The sequence below is a fragment of the Bubalus kerabau genome, chromosome 8 (genome assembly GCF_029407905.1).
Source record: "Bubalus kerabau isolate K-KA32 ecotype Philippines breed swamp buffalo chromosome 8, PCC_UOA_SB_1v2, whole genome shotgun sequence".
Taxonomy (NCBI): Eukaryota; Metazoa; Chordata; class Mammalia; order Artiodactyla; family Bovidae; genus Bubalus; species Bubalus kerabau.
In genome coordinates, this window is record NC_073631.1 from 33,164,770 (window position 1) to 33,188,066 (window position 23,297).

Genomic DNA, 23,297 nt, shown 5'->3' on the forward strand with positions numbered 1-23,297 from the left:
TTCTCAAGTTCCTTTCTATTGTACATCCATATGCATACAGATTACACAAGATTAATTTATTGAAGAATTTATTTAAATATTTACTTCAAAAGATTTAATGATTTGTAGGCATAATTTCTTTCTTTTTTTTCCCCTACTTCTTTGGAGGCATAATTTCTTTTTTTAAATGGTCCCCATCATTATCATCTTCTAATAACTTGAACAATTCAGAATTTAATGTACTTAAAGTTTATCTTCAGTATTTCAAACATCTTGAATACATCATTCATGAAATTTTTTCTTTAAACATGTTATTTTGAAAAATGTTTGACTTAGCATCAGATACTTATTATTTTTAAGGACATAATATCAGTAATTTTTACTCTGTTTATTAAAGTTGTTGAAAAGAATATGAAACGATATCTTTTGAAATAAATTAGTATTGATTAAGCATTCAACGTGTTAAGCTAAAAACCTTGGTTTTTCATGGCAAGAACAGTGTTTTATTTAATACCCAACCAGTGCACTAAGTAAAAACTCAGTCATCACCTTACTGTAAATGAATAAATTGAGTTATCTGTTTTCACTGCTGAGAAATAATGAATTTTTTTTTTTTTTTGCTTTCTGTAAAATTAAAAATTTTCCAAATGATTCATACATATGGAATTCTAAAAAATCAGATTGTTGGGGTAGAATGGATACATGTGTATGTATAGCTGAGTCCCTTTGCTGTTCACCTGAAAGTTAATTGGCTATATCAATACAAAAAAAAAAACTTGAAAAAAATGGATTCATGTAGAAGAGCTTCAGTTGTTAATCCAAGTCTCTCCCCCCCACCCCATTCTGCTCCCTGGAGTAAATCACGTGTTTTAACTGTTTCTGCATTCTTTTTTATTAATCCTGTGATGGCTCAATGTATCTATAAATATGCTTATACTATTATTTATTGATATATCAATATTAAACACTACTGACTTCGTGCAGTGAGAGTTAAGAATTTACCTCACAGATGGCCAGTAGGCACATAAAAAACTGCTCAATGTTGCTGATCATCAGGGAAATGCAAATCAAAACCACCTCACTGTGAGAATGGCTATCATTAAAAAGAACACAAGTAAAAACATGTTGGTGAGGATGTGGAGAAAAGGGAACCCTTTTGTATACTCTTGGTGGCAATGTAAATTGGTACAGCCACTCTGGAAAATAGTATGGAGGTTTCCAAAACTAGAAATAGAATTGCCATGTGATTCAGCAGTTCCACTCCTGGGTACATATGTTCCGGGAAAAAGAAACAACACTAATTTGAAAAGATGCATGCACCCCAGTGTTCATATCGGCATGATTTACACTTACCTAGAAATGGAAGCAACCTAACTGTCTGTCAATACGTGGTGTGAAATAAAGATCAATACTGTATGATATCACTTATAAGTGGAATGTAAAATATACAACGAGTGAATATTTTTTTAAAAAAGAAACAGACTCACAGGTATAGAGAACAAACTAGTGGCTAGTGGTTAAGAATAGGGAAAGGGAAGGGGGTAGATACAATTTAGGGGTAGGAGATTAAGAGGTACAAACTATTAGGTATAAAATAAGTTACAGGAATATACCATACAACACAAGAAGTATCACCAATATTTTGTAATAACTATAAATGAAGTATAACCTTAACAATAGTGAATCACTGTATTATGCTCCTATATAACTTAAATAATATTGTACATCAATGTACTTCTATTTTAAAAAAGGGACACTAAGTTACAAACTGTCAGAAATCAACACTCCTCCCAAAATAATTTACCTCACCTCATACCATCAATGACTTTGAATCTTTTCTTTAATTGCGTGTAGGCCAAATGTTGTATCATGACACACCACTCTGTAATAGCGTGTTGCCATGCCTGTCCTTCAGTTTCCATCTCTTCCACCTTTTAACTTCTCTCACCTAAACTTTTACTCTCTCGTCTTTCTCTTGATGTTAAAATGTTTACATTTTCTTTAATAACCACTGCCTGTTTTATATAGCTTAGTTCTTAATGTTGAAAATTAATAATTATGGTTATGTAATGGACTGTGATTATATGGGTTACATGTTGTTTCCTGTGTATTTTTTTTCCCCGAAGATTCAAATTGCCTTCTGCCCCCTTGCATTGGTTAACTTTATCACCTCCTCTTGTTACTTTAACTTTTCAAGAGATATCAACTCCATCCAGTTTCTCCTTATTCCTGGAGGTCTCCAACTTGCTGATCAAACACTGATTGATTTCTCTCTAGGACTGCTGCACAGCTATAATCCTGAAACCTTTCTTCCCTGCTCTGTTGGTTTGGATCCAGTATTCTCAAGATCTTACACACTCGGTTTTCTCAGTTTATTCCCTTTGTTCCTGGAAAACATTCTGAAATGCTTCTTACAAAAAGGCATCAGTTCAGTTCAGTTCAGTCGCTCAGTCGTGTCCTACTCTTTGTAACCCCATGAATCGCAACACGCCAGGCCTCCCTGTCCATCACCAACGCCCAGAGTTCACTCAGACTCACGTCCATAGAGTCAGTGATGCCACCAGCCATGTCATCCTCTGTCGTCCCCTTCTCCTCCTGCCCCCACTCCCTCCCAGCATCAGAGTCTTTTCCAATGAGTCAGCTCTTCACGTGAGGTGGCAAAAGTACTGGACTTTCAGCTTCAGGATCATTCCCTCCAAAGAAATCCCAGGGCTGATCTCCTTCAGAATGGACTGGTCGGAGCTCCTTGCGGTCCAAGGGACTCTAAAGAGTCTTCTCCAGCACCACAGTTCAAAACCATCAATTCTTCGGCCCTCAGCCTTCTTCACAGTCCAACTCTCACATCCATACATGACCACAGGAAAAACCATAGCCTGGACTAGACAAACTTTTGTTGACAAAGTAATGTCTCTGCTTTTGAATATGCTATCTAGGTTGGTCATAACTTTCCTTCCAAGGAGTAAGCTTTTTTTTAATTTCTTTTAATTTCATGGCTGCAGTCACCATCTGCAGTGATTTTGGAGCCCAAAAAGATAAAGTCTGACACTGTTTCCACTGTTTCCCCATCTATTTCCCATGAAGTGATGGGACCGGATGCCATGATCCTCGTTTTCTGAATGTTGAGCTTTAAGCCAACTTTTTCACTCTCCACTTTCACTTTCATCAAGAGGCTTTTGAGTTCCTCTTCAGTTTCTGCCATAAGGGTGGTGTCATCTGCATATCTGAGGTTATTGATATTTCTCCCAGCAATCTTGATTCCAGCTTGTGCTTCTTCCAGCCCAGCGTTTCTCATGATGTACTCTGCATAGAAGTTAAATAAGCAGGGTGACAGTATACAGCCTTGACATACTCCTTTTCCTATTTGGAACCAGTCTGTTGTTCCATGTCCAGTCCTAACTGTTGCTTCCTGACCGCATACAGGTTTCTCAAGAGGCAGGTCAGGTGGTCTGGTATTCCCATCTCTTTCAGAATTTTCCACAATTTATTGTGATCCACACAGTCAAAGGCTTTGGCATAGGCAATAAAGCATACATAGATGTTCTTCTGGAACTCTCTTGCTTTTTCGATAATTCATCGGATGTTGGCAATTTGATTTCTGGTTCCTCTGCCTTTTCTAAAACCAGCTTGAACATCAGGAAGTTTATGGTTCACGTATTGCTGAAGCCTGGCTTGGAGAATTTTGAGCATTGCTTTACTAGTGTATGAGATGAGTGCAATTATGTGGTAGTTTGAGCATTCTTTGGCATTGCCTTTCTTTGGGATTGGAATGAAAACTGACCTTTTCCAGTCCTATGGCCACTGCTGAGTTTTCCAAATTTGCTGGCATATTGAGTGCAGCACTTTCACAGCATCATCTTTCAGGATTTGAAATAGTTCAACTGGAATTCTATCACTTCCACTAGCTTTGTTCGTAGTGGTGCTTTCTAAGGCCCACTTGACTTCACATTCCAGGATGTCTGGCTCTAGGTGAGTGAGCACACCTTCATGATTATCTGGGTTGTGAAGATCTTTTTTGTACAGTTCTTCTGTTTATTCTTGCTGTCTCTTCTTAATATCTTCTGCTTCTGTTAGGTCCCTACCATTTCTGTCCTTTATCGAGCCCATCTTTGCATGAAATGTTCCCTTGGTATCTCTAATTTTCTTGACGAGATCTCTAGTCTTTCCCATTCTGTTGTTTTCCTCTATTTCTTTGCATTGATCGCTGAGGAAGGCTTTCTTATCTCTTCTTGCTATTCTTTGGAACTCTGCATTCAGATGCTTATATCTTTCCTTTTCTCCTTTGCTTTTCCCTTCTTTTCACAGCTATTTGTAAGGCCTCCTCAGACAGCCATTTTGCTTTTTTGCATTTCTTTTCCATGTGGATGGTCTTGATCCCTGTCTCCTGTACAATGTTACGAACCTCCGTCCATAGATCATCAGGCACTCTATCTATCAGATCTAGTCCCTTAAATCTATTTCTCACTTCCACTGTATAATCATAAGGCATTTGATTTAAGTCATACCTGAATGGTCTAGTGGTTTTCCCTACTTTCTTCAATTTAAGTCTGAATTTGGTAATAAGGAGTTCATGATCTGAACCACAGTCAGCTCCTGGTCTTGTTTTGTTGACTATAGAGTTTCTCCCTCTTTGGCTGCAAAGAATATAATCAATCTGATTTCGGTGTTGACTATCTGGTGATGTCCATGTGTAGAGTCTGGTGATGTCCATGTGTAGAGTCTTCTTTTGTGTTGTTGGAAGAGGGTGTTTGCTATTACCAGTGCATTTTCTTGGCAAAACTCTATTAGTCTTTGCCCTGCTTCATTCCATATTCCAAGGCCATATTTGCCTGTTACTCCAGGTGTTTCTTGACTTCCTACTTTTGCATTCCAGTCCCCTGTAATGAAAAGGACATCTTTTTTGAGTGTTAGTTCTAAAAGGTCTTTTAGGTCTTCATAGAACCATTCAGCTTCAGCTTCTTCAGTGTTACTGGTTGGGGCATAAACTTGGATTACTGTGATTGAATGGTTTGCCTTGGAAATGAACAGAGATCATTCTGTCATTTTTGAGATTGCATCCAAGTACTGCATTTGGGACTCTTTTGTTGACCATGATGGCTACTCCATGGTCTGACACACTCTGGTCTACTGGAGAAGTGAATGGCAAACCACTTCAGTATTCTTGCCTTGAGAACCCCATGAACAGTATGCAAAGGCAAAATGATAGGATACTGAAAGAGGAACTCCCCAGGTCAGTAGGTGCCCAAAATGCTACTGGAGATCAGTGGAGAAATAACTCCAGAAAGAATGAAGGGATGGAGCCAAGGCAAAAATAATACCCAGTTGTGGATGTGGCTGGTGATAGAAGCAAAGTCTGATGCTATAAAGAGCAATATTGCGTAGGAACCTGGAATGTCACGTCCATGAATCAAGGCAAATTGGAAGTGGTCAAACAGGAGATGGTAAGAGTGAATGTCGACATTTTAGGAATCAGCGAACTAAAATGGACTGGAATGGGTGAATTTAACTCAGATGACCATTATATCTACTAATGTGGGCAGGAATCTCTTAGAAGAAATGGAGTAGCCATCATGGTCAACAAAAAGGCATAGGGAAGTAAATTTGTTTGAAAATGCCTTTACTTTTGCTTTTCAACTTAACGGATAGTTTGGCTAACATAGAATTCTAGGCTGAAAACTGTATTTTCTTGAAGCATTAATGGCACTGCTCTATTGTCTTCTTTCAACTGTTTTACTAATAATAAGTTACTGTTACTCTTATTTTTTGGTAGGTGACCTAATTTTTCCCCACTAGCTTTTAAGAGCTTATTTTAACTTTTTATTTTGAAATAATTCTGTATTTACAGAGGAGTTGCAAAATAGTAGAGAGAGTTCGCAAATACCCTTCATCTCATTTCAGTTCAGTTCAGTTGCTCAGTCATGTCCGACTCTTTGCGACCCCATGAATTGCATCACGCCAGGCCTCCCTGTCCATCACCAACTCCGAAGTTCATACAAACTCATGTCCATCGAGTAGGTGATGCCATCCGGCCATCTTATCCTCTGTCGTCGCCTTCTCCTCCTGCCCCCAATCCCTCCCAGCATCAGGGTCTTTTCCGTTGAGTCAACTCTTCGCGTGAGGTGGCCAAAGTATTGGAGTTTCAGCTTCAGCATCATCTAGCTTCCTTTATTGCTAACGCCTACCGTAGTACAATGTTAAGAAATTAACATTGGTACAGGTCTACCAATTAAACTACAGGCTTCCCCAGAAATATACTTTTTCTCTTGCAGGATTCAGTCCAGAGTACCACATTGCATTTATTTGTCATAGACCTTTACTCCTGAAGTCTGTGAAATTTCTTTTTTTTTTTTTTTTTCCCTGATCTTTTTCTTACCTTGACACTTTAAAGTAAATTGAGGTATCTTGTAGAATGTCCCTCAATTTGGGTTTGCCTGATATTTTCTCATGATTAGACTGAAGTTATGAATTGTCTGTGCCTAATTGCATCATATTAGGGAGTACATGATGTCAATATGTCTTATTATTGGTGATGTTAATATTAATGAGTTAGTTAAGATAGTACTTGCTAGGTATATCCACTGTACAGTTTTTCTTTTTTCCTTTCCACGTTTTGTTTATTAGAAGCAAGTGACTAAGTCCATTCAGTATTCAAGGGGAAAATCTATTAAGCTCCATAGCCTAGAGGGAAGCACATCAAAGAATTTGTGGACTTAACCATAGTAGTTAGTAAATATGTTGGAGACTATTCTTTGAGTCTACACAAATGTCCTGTTTTTTTCTTTAAAAAAAAAATACTGTTTTCACTTTTAGCATTCCTCATTGTATCTTGCCTGAAGATACAATGTAATGTTCTGTGTGATGTTACTGTGATGTGCTAAAGACCATTTTCTATTCCCCTATAATTTTTAGTTGTGCCTCTTGTGTAATGAAAATTTATACTTTCTTCCCCAATGATTTGTTTATTCCATCATTTATTTTCACCACTTTGGTATGGGTGGAAGTTCATGACATTGTACAGGAGACAGGGAGCAAGACCATCCCCAAGAGAAAGAAATGCAAACAAGCAAAATGGCTGGCTAAGGAGGCCTTCCAAAATATGTGAAAAGAAGAGAAGCAAAAAGCAAAGGAGAAAAGGAAGGATATATCCATTTGAATGCAAAGTTCCAAAGAATAGCAAGAAGAGATAAGAAAGCCTTCCTCAGTAATCAGTGCAAAGAAATAGAGGAAAACAATAGAATGGGAAAGACTAGAGATCTTTTCAAGGAAATTAAAGATACCAAGGGAACATTTTATGCAAAAATGGGCTCAATAAAGTACAGAAATGGTATGGACCTCACAGAAGCAGAGGATATTAAGAAGAGGTGGGAAGAATACACAGAAGAACTGTACAAAAAAGATCCTCACAACCCAGATAATCACGATGGTGTGATCACTCACCTAGAGCCAGAGATCCTGGAATGTGAGGTCAAATGGGCCTCAGGAACCATCACTGCAAACAAAGCTAGTGGACCTGATGGAATTCCAGGTATCCTAAAGATGATGCTGTGAAAGTGCTGCACTCAATATGCCAGCAAATTTGGAAAACTCAGCAGTGGCCACAGGACTGGAAAAGGTCAGTTTTCATTCCAATCCCAAAGAAAGGCAATGCCAAAGAATGCTCAAACTACCACACAATTACACTCATTTCACATACTAGTAAAGTAAAATTCTCCATCCAGGCTTCAACAGTATGTGAACAGTGAACTTCCAGATGTTCAAGCTGGTTTTAGAAAAGGCAGAAGAACCAGAGATCAAATGGCCAACATCTGCTGGATCATCAAAAAAGCAACAGAGTTCTAGAAAGACATCTATTTCTGCTTTGTTGACTATGCCAAAGCCTTTATCTGTGTGGGTCACCACAAACTATGGAAGATTCTCAAAGAGATGGAAATGCCAGGCCCCCTGACCTGCCTCTTGAGAAACCTGTATGCAGGTCAGGAAGCAACAGTTAGAACTGGACATGGAACAACATACTGGCTCCAGACAGGAAAAGGAGTATGTCAAGGCTGTATATTGTCACCCTGCTTATTTAACTTATATGCAGAATCAATCATGAGAAAGGCTGGGCTGGATGAAGCACAAGCTGGAATCAAGATTGCTGGGAGAAATATCAATAACCTGAGATATGCAGATGACACCACCCTTATGGCAGAAAGTGAAGAGGAACTAAAGAGCCTCTTGATGAAAGAGAAGAGTGAAAAAGTTAGCTTAAAGCTCAACATTCAGAAAACTAAGATCATGACATCCGGTCCCATCACTTCATGGGAAATCGATGGGGAAACAGTGGAAACAGTGGCTGACTTTATTTTGAGGTGCTCCAAAATAACTGCAGATGGTGACTACAGCCATGAAATTAAAAGATGCTTACTCCTTGGAAGGAAAGTTATGACCAACCTAGACAGCATATTAAAAAGCAGAGACATTACTTTGCCAACAAATGTCTGTCTAATCAAAGCTTTGGTTTTTCCAGTAGTCATGTATGGGTGTGAGAGTTGGACTATAAAGAAAACTGAGCGTCAAAGAATGGATGCTTTTGAACTGTGGTGTTGGAGAAGACTCTTGAGAGTCCCTTGGACTGCAAGGAGATCCAACCAGTCCATCCTAAATGAAATCAGTCCTGGGTGTTCATTGGAAGGATTGATGTTGAAGCTGAAACTCCAGTCCTCTGGCCACCTGATGCAGAGAGCTGACTCATTTGAAAAGACCCTGATGCTGGGGAAGATTGAGGGCAGGAGGAGAAGGGGACGACAGAGAATGAGTTGGTTGGATGGCATCACCGACTCAATGGACATGGGTTTGGGTAGTCTCCGGGAGTTGGTGATGGACAGGGAGGCCTGGCGTGCTGCGGTTCATGGGGTTGGAAAGAGTCGGACATGACTGAGCGATTGAACTGACGAAAGAGGAGAGTGAAAAAACTGGCTTAAAGCTTAGCATTCAGAAACTAAGATCATGGCATCTGGTCCCATCACTTCATGGCAAATAGATGGGGAAACAATGAGAGGCCTTATTTTCTTGGGCTCCAAAATTGCTCTTGATAGTGACTGCAGCCATGAAATTAAAAGACGCATACTCCTTGAAAGAAAAGTTATGACCAGCCTAGACAGCATATTAAAAAGCAGTGACATTACTTTGCCAACAAAGGTCCGTCTCGTCAAGGCTATGGTTTTTTCCAGTAGTCGTGTGTGATGGTGGACTATAAAGAAAGCTGAGCGCTGAAGATGATGCTTTTGAACTGTGGTGTTGGCGAAGACTCTTGAGAGTCCCTTGGACTGCAAGGAGAGCCAACCAGTCCATCTGAAAGGAAATCAGTCCTGAATATTCATTGGAAGGACTGATGTTGAAACTGAAACTCCCAACACTTTGGCCATCTGATGTGCAGAACTGACTCTTGAAAAGACTCTGATGCTGAGAAAGATTGAAGGCCAGAAGAGGAGGGGACGAAAGAGGATGAGATGGTTGGATGGCATCACCAACTCTGGACATGAATTTGAGTAAACTCCAGGAGTTGGTGATAGACAGGGAGGCCTGGCACACTGTAGTCCATGGGGTCCCAAAGAGTCAAACACAAATGAGCAGCTGAACTGAACTGATGATATTTGTTCATGAATATTTGGTTTTTGAGTTATCATCCAATTACATCACTACAAGCACATCTCAGAGATAGTCCCAGTTTGGTTCCAGATGACCTCAGTGAAGAGTGAATATCTCAGTAAAGCCAACCACTGTACTTTTTTGGTCTCGCAGTGCATGTGAAAGTTATGTTTACATAATACTATCGTCTATTTAAGCATACAGAAGTGTTACATCTTGGAGAAGGAAGTGGCAACCCACTTCAGTATTCTTGCCTGGGAAATTATGAACAGAGAAGCGTGGTGGGCTATAGTCCCTGTAGTTGCAAAATGAGTCAGACACAGCTTAGCCACTGACAACAGCAGCATTCTAAAAAAACAATGTACATACCTTAATTTTAAAATGCTTTATTGCTGGAAAAAAAAAGTCAACTGTCATTTGAGCCTTCAGTGAGTTGTGACATCAAAGATCCGTGATCACATATCAGCCTAACAAATATAAAGTAATGCAAAAATGTGAAATATTGCAGTTACCAAAATGTTACTCAAAGATATGAAGTGAGCAGATACTGTTGGAAAAATGGTGCTGATAGACTTGCTGGATACAGGTTATCACTAACATTCAATTTTTTAAAAAAAGTTATTTGCAAAGCACAGTAAAGGAAAGCGTGATAAAACCAGGTATTCCTGTGTTCATTATCTTCCTCACTTTGTTCTATTTTTGGCCATTGAAAGTTGTTTCAAAGATTGGCTCCTCCATCCTTTTGATATGCCCTCATCCTGAGCTTTCTTTTAATCTTTAGTATTCTGTTAATTTCATAATTATGTATGTAAGCATAGGTTTTCATTTATGGTATAGTTCTGGATGGAATTTTCAACTCTGGGTCCTCCCCCACCACCCTATATCCACCCATTCACCCTTTTTTATTTTTTGCTCATTTTGAACTCTTAATGGATGTACGTTGGACTCCCTATATTGATTTTTTTTTTTTTTGCACCTTTTCTTTTACTTGTCTTTTTACCTTTTCTTATATTTTCAATGAAATTCCTTAACTTTAGCTTCAGGTGTTTTTGTTGAATTGTTTTTTAATTTCCAAGAGTGATTTTTGTTTCTTTTTTATTGCATCTTGTTCTTATTGTATAAATACAGTAGCTTACCGGAAGTCTCATGTTTCCTCCAGGGTTATATTTTTTTGTCTGTATTTCGCTTTTTCTGAGGTAGGCTTATGTGCATTGTCCAGTGATTCCAGGCTTTTGTTTAAATAGATGGTGATGATGATCATCATGACGATGATGAAGGTGACTGACAAATATGTTTAAGTGAAAGATTGTGAAATCATTGTTAACTGGTGGCCTTCTTTTTAGGAAATTGGGTAGGGGCACTGGGTGTTATATTGAAAGGGACCTAATTATCAACATGTAGTATTACAGTATGGGACTATATTTCTTTAGATAGAAATTCTCAAATATTTTGCCCCAATTTTTCAATAGTAGGGCTAATATTCCATGTATAGGCTTCAGTTTACTGTTTTATACTCCACATCTCCCTCTCATTATTTTAGTTCCATACTTCTACAGAGCTCTACAAAAGACAAATTGGCTCTTTTCTAGAATATATCCTCTTCCTTGATAATCTCTATTCTTATTTGCAGAAATGTGATCCAGTTAAACTTACATAACAATGCATAATAGAAGTGAGTTTCACAGGACTTTTTTTCCTTTTGTTCTACCAGCTTTGGCCCTGTGGGCCCTGAATAGCAGGTATAAACATCAAACACTGTAGGAGAAACCATGTATATCTGGCAAGAGAACTGAGAAGAGGGGCGCTTGACTCTAAGGCCAGCCTGTTTGTGGGTTGCACTGAAGTACTCTTGCCTGGAAAATCCCATGGACAGAGGAGCCTGCTAGGCTACAGTCCATGGGGCCGCTAAAGTTGGACACGACTGAGCGACTTCACTTTCACTTTTCACTTTCATGCATTGGAGGAGGAAATGGCAACCCACTCCAGTGTTCTTGCCTGGAGAATCCCAGGGACAGGGGAGCCTGGTGGGCTGCCATCTCTGGGGTCGCAGAGTCAGACACGACTGATGTGACTTAGCAGCAGCAGTGTCTACATAAGCAGCTAAAATATTGAGAAAATAGCTTTATCTTTTGTTAGAGGAATCAGGAAATATTGGGCCTTTGTTTTTCAGTGAATATGAGGGGAATTACTTTTTCTTTTCTTTGTCATTTCACTCTGAAGGTAATGCTAGCCATGATGTATGTGCAGGACAATGAAGGAACCCCTCCCCCCCCCCACCCCAAAATACTGCCTTTCTGGCCAGAGAAACCAGAAAAAAAGGACACCTGGGGGGGGGGGTTGGAGAGTATGAGGATAAGTTTGTAGAGATCTGTAAAAGGTGATCCCCTATTTTCTGTACGGAATAAAGTAAGTTCTGGACTCAACTCTGTACTGCACATGCACAGAACAATCCCCAAGAACCATAGCAGAGGCCTCAAAGACTGAAATAAACCACCACCTAATTTCTGACATGTGCTAGGCATACTCAAAGAGCATAATAAAATCTTTAAAAATAAATTAATATTGAAATTACTGATCAAAGAAGGCAAGCTGTCACTTTTAGTATGAACCTAAAGGGGTTGTTTTGCTAAAATAGAACTGTTCTCTAGAGGATTTGTAATAGAACCCAGAATCACCATAACATAATATAAAAAATGTCCAGGATGCAATCCAAAATTACTCAGCATACTATGTATCCACCATGTCAAGATGATCCACATGTTAGAATTATTAGATGAAGACTTGCTAAGAATTGTCAAAGGATCTAGACACTTCACTAAAGAGAATATACATGTGACAGATAAGCACATGAAAAGAGGTTCAGCATCATCTTTTATTTGGGGGAATGCAAATTAATCCTGCCACAAGATACCTGTCACCTATTAGAATGGCTAAAATAAAAAATAAGAACATCAAAATCCTGACAATTAGAAGTACTGACAAAATTGCAGAGCTGGAACTTCATTGCTGGTAGGAATGCAAAATGACACAGCACTTTTGAAAAACATTTTGGAATTTTCTTATAAAAGTTAAACATACACTTAACCATATCCACTCCCAAGTATTCATCCTGGCTTTGAATATACATGACATTTATTTATAATCACCTAAACTGTATACAATCCTAATATCCTTCAGCTGGTAAAGGAATGAAATGTTGTGGTATATCCATATGTTGGAGTACTACTCCACAGAGTAGAGGAATGAATTATTAATACACAAAACCACATGGACGAAATTTAGATGCATTATGCTAAGTGAAAGCATCCAGCTTCAAAAAGGCTACCAATTGAATGATTCCATTTACATGATGTAATAGAAAAATCAAAACTGTACAAATGGAGAACAGATCAGTGTTTCCTAATGTGTGATGGAGGAGAGTTTGTGAAAAAGCATCAAGAAGAAATTTTTTTAAGTGAAAGCAGTTCTTCTATATTGGAATTTTGGTGATAGCTACGTGACTTAATGTGTTTATCAAAACTCATAGAACTATGTAGAACTGTATGCAAATTGAAACATTTTCAAAAGCATGAGACAATACTTAATCTTTGAGAAATTGCAGTCTAAAAATTGAGGGAGATTTTCTAGTTAATTTTTATTTTAACAGTCCCAAGGAATTTCTTGCTCAGCTTCACACATATGCCTCATGCAATGTGTCTAGATCCAAAGGGACTCCTGAAAACAATTTTGTGCAATTCCACCATTTTATAAATAAAGACTAAATGTAAGTCTTAAGAGGTTAATTGACTTCTTTATCAAGGCTTGAAACTTAGTTCCTTGAGCCAAGTTGAGTTATGTAGTGATGAGTTAGAATGAGCCATGGAAGCAATAAATTCAGACAGGCAGTTACAGTCAGTAGTAGTTAACATATCTTATCTCCTTCAGTGTGCTGGGTTTCTGAATGCTTTTTAAAATACAGTTTCTCATTTCATCCTTTGAACAGTGACATAAAATAGATATTTCTGCTCTTCCCAGTTAAAAATGAAGAAACTGAAAATTGGAGAGAGAAGTTGCCAGGAATTACATGATTGGTCGGTGGAGCAGAGTCAGAATTTTTATCTTGAACTAGAAGCTAAGTTATACAAGAAGATATGATGTCAGGATATACAAGCAGTTCAGTGTTTGGGAACCATGATGTTTGTGACAATAGATTTTAAAAAGTACGCAGAGATCAATAGGATGTTACATATATTTGATTTTTTTTTTCCTGCAACTATAGGAAATGAGGAACCATTGGAAGTTTTCAGCTAATAATCAGATGGTCACTTTTTCATTTTCAACCATTTGATATTTGTATGGAGGACAGATTTCTAGGGAATAATTTTGAGACCAGTTAGCAAAGACAGTAGGAACTTTTGGTAAGATCCTAATAAAACAGAATTTGTAAGGTGTACTTGGGACCAGTTTAAGAGATGTCTGTGTAATAAAATTAACTAGTTGGTGACTGATTAAATGTGAGAAAAGAGATGAAAGGTATCAGTGATGACCACTGCAGTTGAAATGGAGAATTTAGGAAAAGGATTGGTATAGTGTGGAACGTCTGTCTCCCTTCCCTTCTGTTGATTTTGCTTCTTGTGGTTCGTAGCTCTTTTGGTAGATACTTACATGTTTCTAAGTGTTACAGCTTCTTGGTGGAGTGATACTTTTATTATTATAAAGTACCCTTCCTTACTCTAGTAGTAATTTTTATCTTACCGGTCTAGTATTAGTATAGCTATTCTAACTCTCTGTTTGCACAGTATATCTGTTTTCCATCCTCTTAGCCTCCTCATGTCTTTGAATTTAAAGATAGCTCCTCTTAGATAGCATAAAGGTGTGTCATTTTTTAAAATCCATCCTGTCAATTTTCTGCCTTTTGGAGACTTTAATTCATATTTAATGCAATTACTGATAAAGACTTCTGCCATTTTAGTATTTGTTTTCTATTTGTCTTCATGTCTTCCTTTTTGTTGCTGAGTTTCTCCATTGTTGACATTTTGTGTTAAATACTGCTCATGTGTTATTTTAATTACTTTGTAATTTTTTTTGATATATGTAAGTATAGGTATGTATATATGTATGTGTATATATTAATATATATGTGTAGTTTTCTTAGTGGCTCCTGCTTTGGATATTATAGTTCACATCTTTTAACAGCCTAATTTGGATTAATACCAACTTTATTTCAGTAACATGCAAAAACTTTCTCCTACATAGTTCTGCCTCCACTTACGCTGTTATTTTCACTAATTACATCTTTGTATATGGTGTACCCCTCAACACAGATTTATAAGTATTATGCAGTCTTGTTTGAAACTAGATGGGGGGAAATGAGTAAACAATGCATTTATACTGTCTTTTGTATTTGTCTGTATAGTTACTTCACCTGGCATTCTTTATTTTTTCATATGTATTCTATTTATCATTTAGTATCTTTTCATTACAGCCTGAAGGACCCCCCCGCCTTTAACATTTCTTACAGGTGTGACAGATTCCTTCAGTTTTTTATCAATCTGGAAGCATCTTAGTTTCTCCCTAGTTTTGAAAGATATTTTTGCTGTATATAAAATTCTTGGTTGATAGGTTTTTTTCTTTCACCTCATTGAATATATCATCCCATTGCTTTCAGACCTCCATGATCTCTGATGAAAAACAAATCAGCTGATTTTCTTTATAATGATCCTTTGTAGATCATATGGAGAAGGCAATGGCAAGCCACTCCAGTACACTTGCCTAGAAAATCCCATGGATGGAGGAGCCTGGTAGGCTGCAGTCCAGGGGGTTGCTAAGAGTCGGACACGACTGAGTGACTTCACTTTCACTTTTCACTTTCACACAATGGAGAAGGCAATGGCAACCCACTCCGGTGTTCTTGCCTGGAAAATCCCAGGGATGGCAGAGCCTGGTGGGCTGCCGTTTATGGGGTCACACAGAGTCGGACACGACTGAAGTGACTTAGCAGCAGCAGTAGATCATAAGTCACTTCTCTCTCGCTGCTTTCTAGATTCTTTTTTTTTTTTTTTTTTTAAACTTCAAACAGTTCGATTATTATGTGTCTCAGTGTGAATTTCTTTTCATTTAACTTACTTAAAGTTAGTTGCGGTTCTTCCATGTGTATATTAATGTTTTTCATCAAAATTGGGGAATTTTCAGACCATTTAATCTCTCCCTCTTTTCTGAGAGGCTTTGTGTGTATGTTGGGGCACCCTCAGCTCTCAGCCAGACAATGCTCGTTCTCTTCGTTCTCTTGCGGAGCCTCAAAGGATAGGTAGGCCTTATAAGTGAGAGTTTGGTTCATCTCAACCCTTCTCCTGAGTATGTTCACAGCCCTAAGCATGTATGTGGCTTCTACATTCCAAGGAGTATGTCAGAACTTTATAGAGCCCCTATGGCTATCTCATACCTCTGAGCTTTTTTAAGTTTTTTGTTTATCTGTTTATTATTTGGCCCAAGTATTAGTCATTGTTTCAGGTATCCATGAAGTTAAAATACTTGTCTTTAATTGTTTTAGATAAACACATGCTCTTCTCTATTCCTGGAGGAAGACTTTTTGCATTGGAGCATTTCCAAGGGATGTTCACTGCAACATTGTTTTAAGTCCTCCAAAGAAGCAATGATGATTCTTTGGGAAAGAAGTTTTGAAAGGGCTTTCACTCTGTTCTGCTCCCTCTGGTGGCTACCAGGCTGCTGGGAAATGTAAATGGAACTAGCAAGTTAAAACGCCACAAAACTTGCTGTTCTTATCAAGATTTAGCCATTTTCCTTATAAAACACTCCCTGAGTTACAGGAACCCTTGATTAATTTACTGAGTCTAAATGAGTTGATTTGATTGTTTATTTTTCCCCCAGTTTTCTGAGTCTTTTCACAGAGGAGTTAAGTTTTGGTCACTGTCTTTACTACTGTTGTCTCTTTCATATTTTGGGGAGGAATTCCCCTTTTATTTCTGTGAATTATAAGGATAGGAAAGTTAATGAGTTCTTTTTGTGACATCTTGAATGATGCTTTCTATGGCACATCTTGGAGATCAAATTCCTATTTTAGGACTCTGTATCTTGATGTAGCCATCAATTTATAGATGATAGTTAAAACCATTAGAGTAGATAAGATTGCCTTTTTAAAAAGTATTAATAAGAAAATGACCAAAAGGGCTTCTCTGTTTGAGCCGATAATTGCTGAAGGAGGAAATGAAAAAATTCTCATGATGTAGATTGATGTCTACAAATTTTATGGTCTCAAATCTCAGCCAGTCTCTCAGAACAGCCTATCAATCTTACTTTTTTTCAGCTTTCACATTGCCTTAGTAATTATCTAAACCTTCTCAAGTCTTTTTTTTTTAGCACGTTATTTAACAGTTTTATTTTAAAAATAAAGTCATTACATTCAGCATCAATAATAATGATAACAGCCATGTGACACATAGGTTTCTTAATATTTTCACTCTCATACTTTAGCACCCTCAAGTCTTCTTATTTCTTGTTACTCCCACTTAACTTTCCTTTATCTGTATTCTACTTTAAGAAAACTTAAGCCACATAACTTCTTTCAAATTATCATTTCTCCCTCTTTTAATTTACTTTATCCCCAGGTAATGATAGGGGAGAATTAAGTGTACTCATGAAGAGGTGTCCAGGAGGGACTGATGGGACCATCCCAATAGGCATTGGAGGGATCCAGGGACTACAGGTTTCTCAGTTTGAATAATTAGGTTTTTAAGAACAAATCAAAATATAATTTATGTAAATTGAGTTATATATAAAAGTCTGGCAAGAAATTGTATAGATGCTGCAAATGGATGTTTGATTGAAGTTATCCGTTGAGCAAAGGGTGTGTTTTTTGCTTGACTATAACAAATGCCATACATTTAAAAATGTCCCTGTAGTGGGTTGAATTGTGTCTCCCAGAAAGAGAGACAGTTCCTACTCCATAGAATTTGTGAATGTGACCTTATTGGGAGATAGTTCTTTGCAGATGAGATGCATTAAGAGGAATTTGTAACTATGCCTGGTGCCTAGCATTTATGATCTAGTGGACGTTAAATCCAATGATGGCAGATGTATAGAACAGTCTTTTGGACTCTGTGGGAGAGGGAGAGGGTGGGATGATTTGGGAGAATGGCATGGAAACATGTATAATATCATATATGAAACAAATCACCAGTCCAGGTTCAATGCGTGATACTGGATGCTTGGGGCTGGTGCGCTGAGACGACCCAGAGGGATGGTACGGGGAGGAAGGTGGGAGGGGGGGTTCAGCATGAGGAACACGTGTGTACCCGTGGTGGATTCATGTTGATGTATGGCAAAACCAATACAATATTGTAAAGTAAAAAATAAATAAATAAATAAATCCAATGACAGACATCCGTATAATAAAGAGATGATACACAGAGGGCAAGGCCATGTGAAGGCAGAGGGAAACATTGGAGAGCTGCACCTACAAGCCAACCAATGCCAAGGATTGCCAGAAGTCACCTGCAGCTAGGAAGAGGCAAGGAAGGATTCTTCTCTAGAGCCTTTGATGGAAGAATTGTGCTGCTGACATCTTGATTTTTGGCATCTAGTTCCATAACTGTGAGAGAGTGAATATCTGTTGTCTTTAAGCCACAGTTTGTGGTTTTTTGTTTTTGTTTTGTTTTCTATAGTAGCCCTTGGAAACTAATAAAATCTCTTAGGTCACTCTGGAAATTATTTTAATTGGTAAATATGCAGATATGTTATCAAATGACAGGCTTTGAAAAATATTCATAAAATGTGTTTTTTACATTGTATTAGCTTATGTTTAAGGATAACATGAAAATGAAATTATAGGTAGGACTCTGACAGCTAGATAATTGACTCTTGATGGATTGATTACCTCAAATAAATAAAAATTTAAAGATGTTTTATTCCATTCATCCCTTCAAATCTGTGATTCCATTTGAAAATCTCAGCTAATTTTTTTCTGAGAGAAACGCTGTTATATCATGTTAGGAAATATCATGTTAGGAAATAATCTGCATAATTTCTAAGTTTGCATCTTCTACTTATATCCTTTTTATATGTGTAAATATAGTACATATAAATACTACTATATTTGAATAATCGTGTCATACAGCATGGTATTTTATTAATAATCTAGATAAAATATGCAGTTTTTTTATATTTAGTTTATTAAACCAAACTTGTTTTGGTTACATCCTTTAGATTTTCTTAGAGAAAAAAAAATTGAAATTTCTTCTTGACATGCTTTTGAAACTTGAAGATATTTTACAGATCTTGATCCATATTATAGATCACCTGTAATTTACTTTTTGAATTATGCTTTACCTTTTTCAAGATATCTTTATTAGTTTGCTACTGCTCCCAAGACAAGTTAGCACAAATTTAGCAGCTTAAAACACACTTTTTTATATAGCTATTTAAGTCCGAAGTCTTAGTAGGCTCAGCCTGAGTCCTCTGCTTAACATCTTACAAGTTGAAATCAGGGTGTTGACTGGGTCATGGTCCCACCTGAAGTCTCTGGGGAAGCATCTGCTTCCAGATGCATTGACATGGACATCAAATTCAGTGTTCGCTGTTGTAGGCTGTTGGTCCTTGTTTCCTTGCTGTCTGTCAGTGGGAGCTAATGTTTGCTCCTGGAGGTGACCCACATTCCTTCTCATACTTTCCATGTGGAAACCACCCCCACTCCCAACCAGCAGCAACAGGTCAAGTTCTTCTCACACTTCTAATTTCTCCTGCTGCATTTTTCTGACTCCAGCTGAAGAAAGCTGTCTGCTTTTAAGAACTCATGTGATTAGATTGGGCCCACCCAGATAATTAAGAACAGTCTCTCTATATTAACCTTTTTAAACTTAGTCACATCCTATTTGCCATGTGATAAAATGTATACACAATTCCAGGGATTGGGACACAGGCATCTTTGTAGGGGATTCAAGAGGGAGAGGACATATGTATACCTATGACTGATTCATGTTGAGGTTTGACAGAAAACAACAAAATTCTGTAAAGCAATTATCCTACAATTAAAAAAATAAAAGAAAAGTACACACAATTCCAGGGGTTGGGACACAGGCATCTTTTAGGGAGTTGGGGCATTTTGCCCACTGTAAGTATTAATAACTAATATCAACAGTTTTGATAGCTAGTTGCATTAAGTATAAAAAGTGTTAACCCTACTAAAATAATTATTGAAATAATTCTAAATATAAATACAAAAAAAGATACTGTAGGATATATAGTTAGTATAGGAACTCTCTGCCTCCTTACAGTTTATATTTTATAAAGTATAATGATAATGTTTGCCAAAGAGGTAGGAAATTGTCTTCTTACACCACAGAAGACACACTTCTCTGTGGAAAAAGGTTAATGAACTGAAATGTCATTCCCCTAATGATAGTTTAATTGTACAACACAATTTACTTATTTTGCGATTCTAGCCAACTTTTATTGCTTGAAATTAATTGGATAGCCACCCCACTTGGGAGTAGACTAGAAAGTCCACACAAAAGCCATGTCCCCATCATTTCTCATTTATCTTAGAGTTTGGTACTGAGTAGCTGGGGACGTGAATTCCTTTCTCTTTTCGTACCAATAGTTTCATGTGGTTAACAAATGACTCGCTTAAGATAATGGATGCTTCTTAAAGTCAGAGACTCTGACTTGTTCATTTTTGTATCACCAATACCTGTCATACTGCAGTTCTTCCAAATATTGTGTTGGAGCAACACAAATATTAGGTAGGTACAAACATATTTGTGGTTTCAGACCATGAATTTTAAATCATTATAACTAGGCTCAAACACATCTTTTTTATACAAAATTGGAACCATTACAGTCAACACATTATTGCCAATGAGAAGTAAGTTTGTTTATTCCTGTAGCATAAAAATCCATGCTTCAGGATTTGGCAAAAAGTATTGTGCCTCCTGTTGGTTGTGGAAGCATTATCCCTGCAAAAAGTTGTTGAGATGCTTGAAGAAATATCAGTTGGTGAGCGTTCAGGTGAAAATGGCAGATAAGGCAAAACTTTGTAGCCGAGTTTGCTCAAGTTCTGAAGCATTGTTTGTGCAACGTGCAGTCAGGCATTGTCTTGGAGAAGAATTGGGCCCATTCTGTTGACCAGTTCTGGCTGCAGGCATTGCAGTGTTCAGTGCATCTGACAGATTTGCTGAGCGTATTTCTCAGATGTAATGGTTTTGCCAGGATTCAGAAAGCTGTAGTGGGTCAGACTAACAGCAGACCACAAAATAGTGACCATGGCCTTTTTTTGGTGCAGATTTGGCTTTGGGAGGTACTTTTGGAGCATCTCAGTCCAGCTTAGTGGACTAAGACAAAAAAAAAAAAAAAATCCATTTTTTGTTGCATGTCACAATCATATCAAGAAATGGTTCCTTGTTGTTGTGTAAAATAAGAAAAGTAAAGTGAAAGTTATACAGTCCATGGAATTCTCCAGGGCAGAATACTTGAGTGGGTAGCTGTTCCCTTCTCCAGGGGGTCTTCCCAACCCAGGGATGGAGCCCAGGTCTCCCCCATTGCAAGCAGATTCTTTACCAGCTGAGCCACCAGGGAAGCCCAACAATACTGGAGTGGGTAGCCTACCCTTCCTTCTCCAGGGGATCTTCTTCACCCAGGAATCAAGCCAGGGTCACCTGCATTGCAGGCACTTCAGAGTGACAATTTTTTTCATTTCCTGTTAGCTCATGAAGCACCCACTCATCGAGCTTTTTCCTTTTTCCTTTCCAGTTTGTTTCAAACGTCAACTTTGAGTCCTTCGGCAACTTCTCATGTAGTTGTAAGAGCTTGACGATTACTCTTAATTGGTCGTTGTCGATTTCCGATGGCGGCCACTGCACCCCTCCTCTTCAGGGCTCCCTTCTGCTTTACAAAACTTGCAACCACCAGTGCACTGTGTGTTCATTAGCAGTTCCTGGGCCAGACACGTTGTTAATGTTATGCGTTGTCTCGGATGCTTTACTACCCCTTTAAACTAGAATAAGAAAATCGCTCAAATTTGCTTTTTGTCAAACATCATTTGTCTAGTCTGAAATATAAACAGTAAGTAATAAGACATTAGCAAAAAGAAAACAAGAAATGCACATTAAAATGATGTATAATGTCACTACGTTTATTTAAGAATGTATTCTAGTATCAAATGGCAGCGTTCAACAGTGCAAAACCGCAATTACTTTTGCACCAATCTAATACTTACTGAAAAATAACTGAGTTTGTGAATAAATACCACAGCTAACAAATGTTTATTAAACAGCCAGTGTGTACAAGTTGGTCACCCATTGATTCAGTGTTTACTGAATAAAGCTCATGCCTTCAAGCCATCACTACGTGATATATCTTTCTGATTATTCTTGGTTATCATTGCTATAAAAGAACAGAGATCTCTACTACAGGTGATTTAATACATAATACCTGAATTAGAAATCAGGTGTCTTGAATTCTGCTCTTTTATCAATTAATTGGATGACTAATTGGGGGATTCCCAAGCAAATTAATTTCTGAGGCTCAACTTACCTATAAAATGAAAATGTAAAATAAGATCCTTTAGATTTCTTCCAGCTTTTAAATTTGTACACTTTGAATTTTTCTTTTGAAATAAAATGGGAGGCCTGAAAGATAAAGGAGTTCAAGATTGATCCTAAACATAAACCCTCATTTAATTGTTTTTTTTTGTCCTTGCCTCAGTGTTAACATTCATAAAATGCAAGTCATTTTGCCTTAAAACTTAACTGGCTTTATTTATACCTTAAGGATTTTATCCATTCATTTAATTTTTCTATGAAAAGAGAAAGGAAATTTCAGTGAATCACATGCAATTCTTTTTTAAATAAAAGCAAACAGATAAAGAAGAGGGGATAATATCTGACACTTGAACCTATAGATTTTTCTATTGGTCAGTCAAAAGGAGGGCCAGGTAAAAGAAGAAGCCAAATTGAATTTTCTTAATTTTCTTAAGTTCTGTTATCAGGAAAATAGTGCTTCTTTCCTCTAATTAATAATTTTAAGGAGAGAAATAAAGCTAGTAGTTTATCCATTATAAATGTGATGATATGTCAATTAACTAAATTTTTATGTGCCCCTGCCTATTATACATAAAAACAAAATCGTTTTTTTCTAAAATAAAGAAGTAGTTACTTCTAATAGAGCTATCTTATAAATTAAAGAGAGAATATTTAAGGATCACTCTGTCTACCAGAACCTAACAGTCTTAATTCTGCAAGATCTAAAAACTGTATTAAATTTGAAATATAGTGTTTGCCCCACTCTCATTTTTTACCGTGTAAAGAAACTCAGTACACTGTAAAATTATTAACTGATTTTATTTGAAGTAGTTTCAAGGTATTTCCTGCCTCTAGTCATTATGTCCAAAACTTTGACAGTAGTTTTTATGGAAGAGTGGATATGAGCTTTGATATTATGCAGAGTTATAACTGGAGGAGACTTTTGAGATCATGTGTCAGGACCCTTCTTATTTTGTAGATAGGGAAGCTGAGGAAACAGTTTTATTTTCAGTTTTTAGCAGAATCAGGACTTTAACACAGTTCTTTTATTCCCAGTCACGTGGTCTTTCTCCTATACTGCACTGTGTCTTTCTTGGCATTTTGAAATAGAAACAAAGTATTTTGCAACTGTTGAAAGAGAAGAGAAATTATTTTAAATGATAATTTCATTTAGATAAA

At 37.4% G+C, this 23,297-nt stretch overlaps 1 protein-coding gene across 4 annotated transcripts in view; it reads left to right on the forward strand.

Moving 5' to 3' along the window:
• SP4 (Sp4 transcription factor) overlaps positions 1-23,297 on the forward strand; it is an 82,577-nt gene that overhangs the window by 55,818 nt on the left and 3,462 nt on the right. The window contains exon 6 of one of the 4 annotated variants that reach the window (XM_055589959.1): positions 6,978-7,323. The exons of 2 other annotated variants lie outside the window; for them this stretch is intronic. In XM_055589959.1, coding sequence (XP_055445934.1) covers positions 6,978-7,078 — 101 coding nt within the window. In that variant the 3' untranslated portion in view covers positions 7,079-7,323. Of the gene's footprint in view, positions 1-6,977; positions 7,324-21,348; positions 23,258-23,297 lie in introns of those variants that run through there. One more of the 4 variants, XM_055589960.1, reaches the window with a different exon arrangement.